This window comes from Cervus elaphus, chromosome 18, assembly GCF_910594005.1.
Source record: "Cervus elaphus chromosome 18, mCerEla1.1, whole genome shotgun sequence".
Taxonomy (NCBI): domain Eukaryota; kingdom Metazoa; phylum Chordata; class Mammalia; order Artiodactyla; family Cervidae; genus Cervus; species Cervus elaphus.
In genome coordinates this window covers 98,498,105-98,511,324 of record NC_057832.1, presented here as the reverse complement: position 1 = coordinate 98,511,324, position 13,220 = coordinate 98,498,105, and the positions used below count along the sequence as shown (strand labels likewise).

At 51.9% G+C, this 13,220-nt stretch overlaps 2 protein-coding genes and 1 long non-coding RNA gene across 3 annotated transcripts in view; 1 reads left to right on the top strand and 2 right to left on the bottom strand.

Moving 5' to 3' along the window:
• SND1 (staphylococcal nuclease and tudor domain containing 1) overlaps positions 1-13,220 on the bottom strand; it is a 411,141-nt gene that overhangs the window by 53,210 nt on the left and 344,711 nt on the right. The window lies entirely within an intron of this gene.
• Positions 1-13,220, bottom strand: part of LOC122674900 — a 31,976-nt gene that overhangs the window by 8,841 nt on the left and 9,915 nt on the right. The window contains exons 2-3 of the long non-coding RNA XR_006335077.1: positions 2,942-2,945; positions 1,496-1,504 (exon numbers count right to left, since the gene is read on the bottom strand). This is a non-coding gene — a long non-coding RNA (uncharacterized LOC122674900). The remainder of the gene's footprint in view (positions 1-1,495; positions 1,505-2,941; positions 2,946-13,220) is intronic.
• Positions 8,229-11,501, top strand: LRRC4 (leucine rich repeat containing 4). The gene is made up of 2 exons (XM_043873510.1): positions 8,229-8,749; positions 8,952-11,501. Exon 2 carries the CDS (start codon positions 9,052-9,054, stop codon positions 11,008-11,010), a length of 1,959 nt encoding a protein of 652 aa, XP_043729445.1. The 5' UTR covers positions 8,229-8,749; positions 8,952-9,051; the 3' UTR covers positions 11,011-11,501.

The window sequence follows — 13,220 nt, the reverse complement described above, 5'->3', positions numbered from 1 at the left end:
CATAGTTGGCTGCTCTCCTTTCCCCTTCACAAGCACAGGGAACACAGAGGACTTACCTGCTGGTGGTTAAGATATACCTTCCCCCTTCTCTTCCTAAGTGGCACATCACATTATCACAGTGGTTTAAAATTTGAATGCTGAATAGATTTGAGATTGAAACCAGACTCTGTAACTGCAGTCAGCTGAATGAACCCCAGAGAGATAATGCCCATGTCCCAAATCCAAAACCTGTAAATGCTACCCAATGTGAAAGAAGGGTCTTTGCGGATGCAATTAGGCTAAGGGTCTTTGCAGATGCGATTAAGTTAAAGCTCTTGCAATGACACCACCCTTGCTTGTCCAGGTGGGCCCCAAATTCAGTGGCAAGTGTCCCTGTAAGTCAGAGGAGGCAGACAGGAGAGGAGCAGTCAACATGACCAAGGAGATGGACGTGATACAGCCACAAATCAAGGAATAGGACGGTCACTGGGGCTGGAACAGACAAAAAGCCAGGCACAGATTCCCCCCTAGGCCCACTGAAGGGAGGCTGGCCCTCCCAGATTTTGCACTTTTAGCCTCCAGAACTGTGAGAGAATAAATTTCTGATGTTCTAAACCACCAAATATGTGGTAATTTGTTATGTCAGCCTTAAAGTTACTTACTAGGAATAAAGTTACTTACTAGTTCTGCAATTCTGAGAAAACTTCCTAAATTCATCTGCAAAATGGGGAATCTAATGGTACCTCCATTGCAGAGCTGTTGTGATGATCAACATGGAAAACAACCAACGCTCTGGGCAATGGTACCGTCAACATCATTGCTGTCATTGCCACACGAAGGCAATTAAAGGGAAGGATAAACCACAGGGCTTATAACAGGCTAGTGCACCTCAAGAGTACATTTCCAAGGCTTTTGGCTGGTCCTGTCCGGGCTGTCTGGCCACACTGATGGCAGTTAGAATGGGCACAAACTATCTATTCCACAAGAGGCAGTAGTGAGGGCATTGGGAGGTTTCTCCCTTCCCTCAGACCTGGCAGCCCAAAAAGAAATGCTAAGTCCTAGGAAACTAGCCTCAGAGAAGAGGAAGAGGCGTTCCATGCTCTTTGCCATTCTTATGAAGCATCTTGTCTTCTCTAAAGCTTTCTGCAAATCGCAGAAATCTGGGACCTGCCAGAAGAAGCTTTCTTGTCCATTTTCTTCCTACATCCTTCTACACAGTTCTTGGGGGAAAGGGACAGTGGATTTTGAGGGCACTGGGAAGAGTGGGTAATTCTAGAACAGTTGTGTCACCTTGAAGCATCAGGCTCAAGGAATAAAACCCATTCCCTTTATGATTCTGGGTAGTAACGGCATGGCCATGGGCTCACTACAGGATCACAGGCAAGAAAAACAATCTTACTTTTTTGTAATGGTGACTTTACCCATTAAACAGAAACTTCATGACCCACTGATTCTTGAGGGATATCTGTGCAGGTTGGTGGAAGTGAGAGAAAGATGCAAACACAGACAAACACACGTTTGTTGCCTTAGGGAGAAGAAGGTGACTGTGTCCTTACAGACCATTTCTTATGTCTTGTCACTAATTCACCAATCAACTGGTGTCTTTCCCTTTGTGAAGGTCAACTTCCATATTTTTCTTTCCTCCTGTTTTCCAAATCCCTTTTCCTTCTGTGGGCTTTTTCTTTTCTTAGTTAAAATGGCAGCATAAAATGTATAAAAATAGACAAGGTGCTTGAGTAGGGCTTGGCAGCCTGACAGTATTGCAAACAGGAGCCAGAGGTGCAGGGTGTACACATGTGATCTTCCTGCCACGGAAGGACCTACCTTAAGGGGCCCCAAAGCCTCCTGGAGGCAAGATAGTACCCTGCTCACTCCTGGCAAACCCTGCGAGGCATGGACATCTAGTGGCTGCTGAGGATAATGCCTCTGGGATGCAGGTCAGGCTGGGGAGTGGTCTACTGTGGGCTTTACAGGAGCTCAATTATCCTGGGGGGCTTCTCAGGGGGGTTAGTGGTAAAGAATCTGCGCCTGCTGATGCAAAAGATGCACTGAACCCTGCCTGGGTGGGGAAGATGCCCCGGAGAAGCAAATGACAACCCACTTCAGTATTCTTGCTGGGGAAATTCTATGCACCGAGGAGCCTAGCAGGCTGCAGTCCATGGGGTGGCAGAGAGTCAGTCACGACTGAGCATGCGTGCAAGTATCCCAGGTCCCCTAAGAGCCAGTCCCCTGGATGACCATTTCCTCCACTTCTTTTTTTTTTCCATTTATTTTTATTTGTTGGAGGCTCATTACAGTATTGTAGTGGTTTTTATTAGGGGTCCAAAGTCATTCAGAATGGCTCTGTGGAAGACCATGGTTAGCCCCGCCCAGAGAAGTATGAGAGTACCTGCATACAAAAGCACAGAAGACAGGCATTAGCAAGTGTCTTCAAGCCCCTGGTTTAAACGCCAATTAGCCACACACTGCCATCTTGACTGAAGGGCTGAGCTCAGAATTGACACAGGCTCTGATATTAATTAGTTGTGTGGCTCTAGCTAAGTCACTATGCCTCTCTGAACTCCATTAATAACATCTGTTAAATGAGAGGTTAAGTCCAGATGATCTCCAAGATCCTTTTTAGCTTTAATACTCAGTGACCTATGAGTCTTTTTAGTAGCTGGGAAAATACAGTCTGCTCTGCTTTGGATCTCTGCTTTGGCACTGTGGATCTCTTAGATTCAACTGAAGAAATCATCTGCTTCTCAACTTCATGGCGCATATCCAAAACTTGGCTACAATCCCAAAGGATCAACCTTCTTCACAAAGCTTCATATCTGGGGAAGGCTAGGAATCATGGACTATGAGAGCTGGAAGGAATTTTCTAGTCCATTGCTTTAATTCTAGAAATGAAGAAACTAAGGTTTAGACCTCTGTTAAGATTTGTCACACGTCTAATCAGTGGCAGAAAGGGGACTAGAACTCAGCTGTCCTACTCTTCGTGCAGGTACCCAGCTGCTGACACAGCCTGGCCCGATCACTGACTGGCTTCTTCAGCTCTATCACAGCAGTCTCTCTGTAGGAAACCACCAGTGAAAACACTCTTAGCACAGGAGTTCTTCTTCTCTCATCTCCAAGTGTAAGTCTTCCTCTTCTTATTCCCTGATGGCACCACTCCAAATCAAGGAAGCAGTCAGAATCAGGGACTGTGAGGAGCAACAGACAGATGGCTAGATGATACTCGAGGGACAGGATTCGAGGTTCCAGTGTCACTTTCTGTTCAAAGGGGCTGTGTGTGCTGCCGTGGCCCCACAGCCTCCCTGGTCCAGTGGATAGTTTCCAAGACACTCCCTTAGTCTCACTGGCCTACAAAGGGCAAAGCCATCCTATCTAGAACTCCGTGGGCTGCAAGAAGCTTGGGCATACTCATCAATATCACTCACAAATATTTACCAGGAGACTGCCTCATTACTAAGCATTGGTTTGATCCTACCCTTCCATCCACCTCCACAACATTTGCTGGGCCTGGTGCTGAACACATGGGGCCTGAATTTGCTCAGATCAGCCAGGCAGGCTCCTCTTTTCTCGAGCAGGAGCAGCCGTATTCCAGTGGACCATCCAGACCTGGGGCTAGGGTCTCCTCTGGAACTCTACCAGCTCAGTGCCAGCTGTGGCAAAAAAAGGAACTTCTCAATAGTAGATTTCTGATTCTCCTCCGTGGATTCCTGACAGGCTAGATTCACAGCTGTGAGTAAGACGGGAGTGCCCAGCTTGAGGGCTTCCCAGGTGGCACTAGTGGTAGGGAACCTGCTGCCAATGCAGGAGTAGCAGGTTTGCTCCTGAATTGGGAAGATCCCTTAGAAGAGGGCATGGCAACCCACTCCAGTTTTTTTGCCTGGAGAATCCTACAGACAGAAGAGCCTGGCAGGCTACAGTCCATAGTGTTGCACAGAGTTGGACACGACTGAAGCGACTTACCATTCACACACGCACGTCCTGCTTGAAGCTGATGATGTGCAAATGGGGCTTAGTTAAGAGAGCAAACAGAGCTACTAACAACCCAGATGGAACTAATCTCCATTTCTTTGATCATTAGGTTGGTGCAAAAGTAATTGCAGTTTTGCATTATTGAATTTTGCTGTTATTGGAATATATTCTTAAATAAATGTATGTTATACATCATTTTAATGTGCATTTCTCGCTTTATTATTTTTTTTTCTGCTGATGAGTTACTACTTGCTGTTATTTTATATTTATTTTAGACTAGGGAAATGATGTCAGACAAAAAGCAAATTCAAGCCATTTTCTTGTTCGAGTTCAAAATGGGTCATAAAGCAGTGGAGACAACTCACAACATCAACAATGCAACTGGCCCAGGAACTGCTAATGAATGTACAGTGCAGTGGTGGTTCAAGACGTTTTGCAAGGGATATAAGAGCCTTGAAGATGAGTGCAGTGGCCAGCCTTCGGAAAAGGATGACCAACTGAGAGGATCATGGAAGCTGATCCTTTTACAACTACACAAAAGTTGCCGAAGAACTCAACATTGACCATTCTACAGTCAGTAGAATGCAGAATGCTTCACATGCATTTGAAGCAAATTGGAAAGATGGAAAAGCTCTGTAAATGGCTGCCTCACCAGCTGACCACAAATCAAAACAACCGTGGGTTTGAAGTGTCATCTCTTATCGTATGCAACAATACAAACGACTTCTCAGATTAGGCTGTATGACAAAAAGTGGATTTTACGCGGTAAGTGGTGACGATCAGCTCAGTGGTTGAACTGAGAAGCGCTCCAAATTTGCATCAAAAAAAAGGTCATGGTTACTGTTTGGTGGTCTGCTGCCAGTGTGATCCACTACAGCTTTCTGAATCCTGGTGAAACCATTACACCTGGAAAATACGCTCAGCAGATGGATGAGATGCACTGAAAACTACAATGCCTGCAACCGGTATTGGTCAACAGAAAGGGTTCAGTTCTCCATGACAACACCCAACCTCATGTAGCACAACCATCGCTTCAAAAGTTGAATGAAGTGGACTATGAAGTTTTTGCCTTATCCACCATATTCACCTAACCTCTCGACAATCAACGACCACTTCTTTAGGCATCCTGACAACTTTTTGCAGGGAAAACGCTTCCACAACCAGCAGGAGGCAGAAAATACTTTCCAAGAGTTCATCGAATCCCAAAGCATGGATTTTTACTCTACAGGAATAAACGGATTTATTTCTTGTTGGTAAAAATTTGATTGTAATGATTCCGATCTTGATTAATAAATATGTATTTGAACCTAGTTATAATGATTTAAAATTCAAGGTCTGAAAGCACAATTATTTTTTCACCAACCTAACAGTAATTGCGACTGAAACAAGTTAAATAAAGGATCTACCTTCTCAGCCCCTCCTCTCTCTCCCTTCATGCTACACACATCTCATATACCCTTCAATGAAGTTTTGTTTTCCTTTTATCTTCTGGGTGTGCTGCACAGTATATGGTATTAGTTCCCAGCCCAGGGGTGGAACCGGGACCCCCTGCATTGGCAGCTAGGAGTCTTAACCAATGGACTGCCAAGGAAGTCCCTCACTGAAGTTTTTTATGCACTGTTCCCCCACCTTGCCTCTGCCATGAACTCTACGCAGAGTGAACATACTGAACATTTTTCTAACAGTGATGAAAACACCAAACTCAGGATTTGAAGACTGGATTGAGATGCTGACTCTGTTGCTTTCTGGGTGTATGACCTTGAGTATGTTATTTGCTTGCCTGAACTCAGTACCTCCACCCATAAAATGGAGACAACTATGGCAACTGTGTCACCGGGTAAAGGAAGATTAAACAAGAACAGATCCATCCATCTAGCCAGCAGACAAACATCCCAGTAAATATCTCTTGAAGGAGATGAATGAAACCTGAGTTCTTACTGACTGGAAGAAAACTCTGGAGAATCACTTCTACTACCCAAGTTCTAGACATCTGAGCTCTGCCAGGGTTCAAGGACTGGCTCCCCACTTTACTATGTGATTTTAGGTCACATATTAACTATTAACTCGTTATTATTTGACTGCAAATGCATAATAAAATGTTGGTAAACAATGGGGAACCCAACTTACCAACAATGGAACTACTTTCACTCCATTCAGGGACGTCAAAAATTCCCTGGAATATTTAAAGAGGTTTCAGGTTACTGGGCAGCAGAGAATGCTGAGATAAGGGTGTGGCACAACCCAAGAGAACTGAGAGATCCAGGACCTCCTCTTCTTAAGCAAAAGCTCACGTGCAGGTGGTGGAAAAGCAAGCTTGCCAAGGCAGAGGGGGGCGGGGCACAAGGAAAGGCGCCTGGGGGTAAGCATCACTAAACCAATGCCATATTCTACCAGCTGGCTTTCCAGGGCTGAGCCACAGATGGCCCCACCCCCACTAGGCAGAGAAAGGGGCAGTCGTTTTCTCGAGGGGGAAAAGGCCGACCAAGTTCTGTTCCCTCTCCCATACTGGTCCACCCAATGCCCTGGGATCTCCTCTCACCAAAGTATGGGCAGGTTGCTACGCAGTTCTTCCCAGGCACTCCAGGCAACAAAGAAGAGCTGGTGAAGCTCCTGGGGCAGAGGGTTTAAGACCCACTCGCTCCAATCTCTGGGTGCAGCGAGGGGAAAGGGCGCAGGGCTGCAAGAGTGAGAAGCCGGGGCTCCTCTGCATGAATGAACGACTGGTTGTGCCGCGGTGGCTGGGAGTTCACCTCGATCCTTCCCGTTGGTGGTTGTGCTGTCCCAGGTTGTCATTCCCCTAGCTCCCCGCACTTAGTCTTTCCTTCCACTGTTTGCCTCCCCCGCAACCCTCATTAAGAAAAAGATCATTTAAAGCCCCAGTTAAAGCCGAGGAGAGGTGAGGAAATGTGCGAGGGAGGCGGGGGGCCCGAATCGGCATCTGTGCAGCAGCGCCCTGGACGCCCCCGCGTGCCCCCCCACCCCAGTGCAGCTCCTAACTCCGAGAATGCAGCCCGGGCCGAGCGGCAGGTCGCCCCGTCAGCAGTCGGCGGGGGTGAGGATGACGCGGTCGGGGCGGGAGGCCGGCCAACAGCAGCAGCCCCGCGGCGGGCTGCCGCGCCTCCGGCTCCAGGGGCCGTAAAGCCCACCGCACCCAGAGCCCGAAGGTGCGGGGCGGGGGCGGGGGGCCCCCCCCAGCGCAGTCACTCCGCAGCAGCCCCGCGCCGCTCCAGCCTATCAGCGGCCTCCCGGCCGCTCCCTCCGATCGGACCAAAATAGCTGCGAACGCCTGCGACTTGCGCGCGGCCCCTCACTTGACGCTCACTCCGGCTCCCTCGCCCGGCCCGCTCCCCGCGTCTAGAGGGGGCGGGGAGGAAACGGCCGGGGCGGGGGGTGGGGGGTGGTGGGGGAGAGAGGAAGGAAGGAGGAAGGCAGGGAGGAAGGAAGGAAGGAGAGAGGAAGTCGGACGGAGGCGCGGAGCTCGGGGCTGCGCGGCGCGGGCCGGCGCGGCGCTGGAAGGCGCCGGCGTTAACCCCTCGAGGGCAGGCAGCGGAGGGGGAGCGGTGTTAATACATAAGAGCACTGCATCACGCTAATCTTCTCCCCAGAACAGTATGCGTCAGCAGTACATTCACGTTCTGACTGAAGGACAAAAGGATGAGAGAGCAGTCTGCGTGGCTGCTGCCTGCAACACCGCGAGCCCGGCGCGAGGAGGAGACGGTGGGCGCCGCGCGCAGGGGCCCCGCTGCTGCTGCCGCCGCCGCTAGCGAGCGAGGACCATGTTCTCGGGCTCCGGAGCGTTCCCCGCAGCCGCGACCCCCGCAGCTCACGCCGCCGCCAGCGCCGGGGCCGCTGCAGCAGCAGCAGCAGCTCGCGGGCAGCGCAGCCGCTGAAGGCGCCGGGGGCCGGAGCCCCGAACTCGCTCTCTCCGCACAAAGCCAGAGCCGGCGGTGCGCCGGGCGCCCGGCTGCGGCGGGCGATTCCGCGCCCCCGGACTCCCCCAAAGGGCCTGCGGTTCCGGGCTACCCGATCGCCGCCGCCGCTGCCGCGCTCCTCCAGCCGGCGGACCAGGTCCCGGCGCTGCCTCCACGCCGCTGCCCCTCGGGGGGCTGGACGGATTACTGCTCGATGCACCAGCAGCCGGCGGACTGGGAAACTCAGCCCAGTTTGGGGCTTTTTAACCCTTAAGAGAAGAGGCGAGGAGAGAAGGGGGTGTGTGTCGAAGAGGGAGGGGGCAAAGGAGCGGCGGACACCTCCTCTTAACTCTCGCAGCACCGCGAGCGAACGACTGCATCAGCTGCCTCGGGCCGGGAGCGGCCGACACCAGGAGAGGGGGCAGCGCGGCGGCGGCGGCGAGCACGGCCTGGGAGGCTGCGGGGCGCCCTCTTACTCCTCGCCGGGTGGCAGCCCCGGAGCGGGCCGGGGGCGCCGGAGGCATACTCCGGCGATGAAGCGGCATCCTCCTCGGCTGGTGCGAGCCGGGGCCAGGGTCCAAGGACAAAGCCGGGAAACGCTGGCGGCGCCCCGCCTCGGGCGGAGGGGGGGGCATGCACCTGCATAGCCCGCCGGGCCTCGGCTCTCCCGGCGCGCCTCAACTCCGCGGCTCCGCTCGCCGGCTCCGGATTTACTAGAAGCCATTTTGTCTCCCCCCACCCCACCCCTCCCCTCCCCTCCCCTCTGACCTCCCCGCCCCCTCGACTTCCCCCCTTTTGTTAATTAAAACTAAGAAGTGAGAATGGGAACGAGGTGGCCAGCTCCGGCGGAGAACGCTTAAGGACACCACGCCAGTTCTTCCCTTCCTTCCGAGGTAGGTGACAGGGAATGATGGGGTGGGGATGGTCGCCTCGGGGGGAGAGCAAGTCCCAGCTTTCCGAGGGCTGGCCTGGGGGGGGGGGGGGGCGGCGCTGGTAGCCGAGGGGCCACTCTTTAGTTTTGGCATGATTTTTTTTTTTCTTCCCGGCCGATCTGCTCCGTCTCTCTAATCGCCCCCTCCCCACCTCCTTCTCCAGATGGAAAGAGGAGCTCCTAGCTCACTTAAGCCGGGGTAGGGCTGGTTCTCCTTTCCGAGCCAAAATCCCAGGCGATGGTGAATTATGAACGTGCCACACCATGAAGCTCTTGTGGCAGGTAACTGTGCACCACACCTGGAATGCCGTCCTGCTCCCCGTCGTCTACCTCACGGCGCAAGTGTGGATTCTGTGTGCAGCCATCGCTGCTGCCGCCTCCGCCGGGCCCCAGAACTGCCCATCCGTCTGCTCGTGCAGTAACCAGTTCAGCAAGGTGGTGTGCACCCGCCGGGGCCTCTCCGAGGTCCCTCAGGGGATTCCTTCCAACACCCGGTACCTCAACCTCATGGAGAACAATATCCAGATGATTCAGGCCGACACCTTCCGCCACCTCCACCACCTGGAGGTCTTGCAGCTGGGCAGGAACTCCATCCGGCAGATCGAGGTGGGGGCCTTCAACGGCCTGGCCAGCCTCAACACCCTGGAGCTGTTCGACAACTGGCTGACGGTCATCCCCAGCGGGGCCTTTGAATACCTGTCCAAGCTGCGGGAGCTCTGGCTGCGCAACAACCCCATAGAGAGCATCCCCTCTTATGCCTTCAACCGGGTGCCCTCCCTCATGCGCCTGGACCTGGGGGAGCTCAAGAAGCTGGAGTACATCTCCGAGGGGGCCTTTGAGGGACTGTTCAACCTCAAGTACCTGAACTTGGGCATGTGCAACATTAAGGACATGCCCAACCTCACCCCGCTGGTGGGGCTGGAGGAGCTGGAGATGTCAGGGAACCACTTCCCAGAGATCAGACCTGGCTCCTTCCATGGCCTCGGCTCCCTCAAGAAGCTATGGGTCATGAACTCACAGGTCAGCCTGATTGAGCGGAATGCTTTTGATGGGCTGGCCTCGCTGGTGGAACTCAACCTGGCCCACAATAACCTCTCTTCTTTGCCCCATGACCTCTTCACTCCCCTGAGGTACCTGGTGGAGTTGCACCTACACCACAATCCTTGGAACTGTGATTGTGACATTCTCTGGCTAGCCTGGTGGCTTCGGGAGTACATACCCACCAATTCCACCTGCTGTGGCCGCTGCCACGCTCCCTTGCACATGCGAGGCCGCTACCTGGTGGAGGTGGACCAGGCCTCCTTCCAGTGCTCCGCCCCCTTCATCATGGATGCCCCTCGGGACCTCAATATCTCGGAGGGTCGGATGGCGGAACTTAAGTGTCGGACTCCCCCCATGTCCTCTGTTAAGTGGTTGCTGCCCAATGGGACAGTGCTCAGCCACGCCTCCCGCCACCCACGGATCTCCGTCCTCAATGACGGCACCTTGAACTTTTCCCACGTGCTGCTCTCAGACACTGGGGTATACACGTGCATGGTGACCAATGTGGCGGGCAACTCCAATGCCTCGGCCTACCTCAATGTGAGCACGGCCGAGCTCAACACCTCCAACTACAGCTTCTTCACCACGGTCACAGTGGAGACCACCGAGATCTCGCCCGAGGACACAACACGCAAGTACAAGCCTGTTCCTACGACGTCCACTGGTTACCAGCCGGCCTATACCACCTCTACCACGGTGCTCATCCAGACCACCCGTGTGCCCAAGCAGGTGGCAGTGACCGCGACGGACACCAACGACAAGATGCAGACCAGCCTGGATGAAGTCATGAAGACCACCAAGATCATCATTGGCTGCTTTGTGGCAGTGACCCTGCTCGCTGCTGCCATGTTGATTGTCTTCTATAAACTTCGCAAGCGGCACCAGCAGAGGAGTACAGTCACAGCCGCCCGGACAGTAGAGATTATCCAGGTGGATGACGACATCCCAGCGGCGGCACCCGCGGCAGCAACAGCAGCTCCGGCCGGTGTATCAGGTGAGGGGGCAGTCGTGCTGCCCACAATTCATGACCATATTAACTACAACACCTACAAACCAGCACACGGGGCCCACTGGACAGAGAACAGCTTGGGGAACTCTCTCCACCCCGCGGTCACCACTATCTCTGAACCTTATATCATTCAGACCCATACCAAGGACAAGGTACAGGAAACTCAGATATGACTCCCCCCCCCCCAAAAAAAAAACTTATACAAATGCAATAGAATGCACACACACACAAAGACAGCAACTTTTGTACAGAGCGGGGAGAGACTTTTTCTTGTATATGCTTATATATTAAATCTATGGGCTGGTAAAAGAAACAGATTATATTAAAATTTAAAAAAGAAAACAAAACAAAACTATTTTCTAACTTGTAAGTTCTATTTAAAGGGGGTAGGGGAGGGTACCTTGGGAATGTTGTGGGGCAGAAGTCACAAGTCAATTTGCTATGTGGCCAGAAGGGATTTCTGGTATAAGGTTGAAACTGCTAAGATAAACTTAAAACACCAACAAACATCCCTAAAGAGTTAGGGCTCAGGCTGCTGAGGGGTGGGGTGGGGGTAGATGGAATCTATCATTTTTTTTAGAAGATGCTTCATAGGACCCAGGACTACCCATTTCTATAGACATCTTTCTTAGGCTGAGAGTTGTCTTTGCAGATCTACCTTATTTAACCCCCCCCCCCCAAAAAAAAAGCACTAGGGATTTGTACTGTGCTTAGAATGTTGAGAGGCAGTAAATTTTTCTTCTGAGGCCAAGGAAGACAAATCTGTAACACGGTGTTTTAAACAGGAAAATCACCCAAACTCAAACAAAACCCTCAAGGGACTGAGGGTGTGCACCCCTGTGCACAGGTCTTCTTGGCTTGTGCACTGGGATACCGCGTACCCCGCCTGACGGAGTGCAGAAGGAAGGAGCAGAGAAGGAAGGGAGCTGGCGTAGCTCACAGTCAGATGCTTTCACATTGTACCAGATTCCTGCAGTTGGGCTTAACCCACTCTGTGCAAGGCATGTGTCTGTTCAGGGCTTTCCCCGGTGAAGGAGGTGGCTCCTGAAGGGGGCGTGGGGGCACCAGAGGGGGATGGGAGGGGAGAGCAACAGGGAAAAGGTATTCACAGGAGGCCATACATCAGCATGGTGCCATGTCCACCTGTTGTTCCCAGTATCTGGCAAATGACTGTAGACAATGATGGCATTTGATGATTTTCTTTTATAAAGGGTTTGTTTGTTTTAAGGTGGAGAAAGGGAGGAGAGGCCAGGAGTGGGAGGCTTGGGGGAGTGGAAGCTTTTCTCATGCTTGTGATTTGGTGACTAATCTAAATGCTGATTCATTAGGGATTATTACGGCTGATGTCAATGGGCTGTGGTGATGGGTGGGGGGCAGAAGATGGGGAGAGAAGAAAAGGGGGAGACAGAGAAGGCACAGGCTCATTTAAAGTGATGAAGCCTTTCCTCACCAAGGATGCTTTGGAAAAAAAGATCTGAAATCCACAGTTTGAACAAAGTGATGCACACGCGCACAGAGTGAGTTGGCCGTGGAGTCCTGTTGAATGTAGCACAGTGGGGCGAAAGGCTTCCCTCTCCCAGGCCTGCCTCAGGAGGAGGGGAAGAGAAAGGGTGGGCATGGGTGGGGAAGGCAGAGATCTCTGTTATGCTGGTCCATTTAATGATGTAACTTTACTTATTATTTTAGCTTTAAAAGGAAATAAAGGGTTCAGATTTGAAACGGGGGTGGGGTGGGGGGGTGGGGAAACGCCAACAAAAGAACATTGATTGTAATGTGAGAAAAGTGTATTTTTGTATTTTAATAAATATTGTTCAATTTTTAATTCAATGTCCCCAAAGGGTTAAATTGAGTAAGACCCTGAACCTATAGCTTCTTATAAGCATCGACTGAATCATTTCTATTTAAAGGAATAAAGGGGAGGGGAGGACCATGTTCAATTTCTTTTAAAGTATGGGAACACGTTGAAGCTGTCAACCACTTTTCCTTAGCTTAAATAAAAGTAACCCGATTCTAGTGCACCTTTCACAAGCTAAGTGTGTTAGTCCCTGGCTCTGTTGGGGGTAGAACCGAATTTCCTGTGCCCTGGAAAAGCGGGGGAAATGGGTCAGCCTCAGCTCCTGGGACCTGGCCAGGAGTTAAATGCCACCTCAGCAGAAGCTGCTGGTCAGACAGTACCAGCTTTCCTGGGGGACCGGGACTGAAGAGGACTGCAATAATGCTGCTGGGCTTAAAAGATCCCTCTGGCTGGGCTGCTCCCATTCTCTGGGTACTAAATAAACAAACGTGTCTCTCGGTGGTGGTGGTGGTGGGTGTCGGTCTCCTGATGCTTAGCTGAGGAGTGTCATTCAGGCAGGCTGCCTGAACTGGGACCCTGCGTCTCTTC

What these genes read in the sequence shown, in the direction of transcription:
- LRRC4 (XM_043873510.1), top strand. Translation starts at nt 9,052, where the DNA reads ATGAAGCTCTTGTGGCAGGTAACTGTGCACCACACCTGGAATGCCGTC.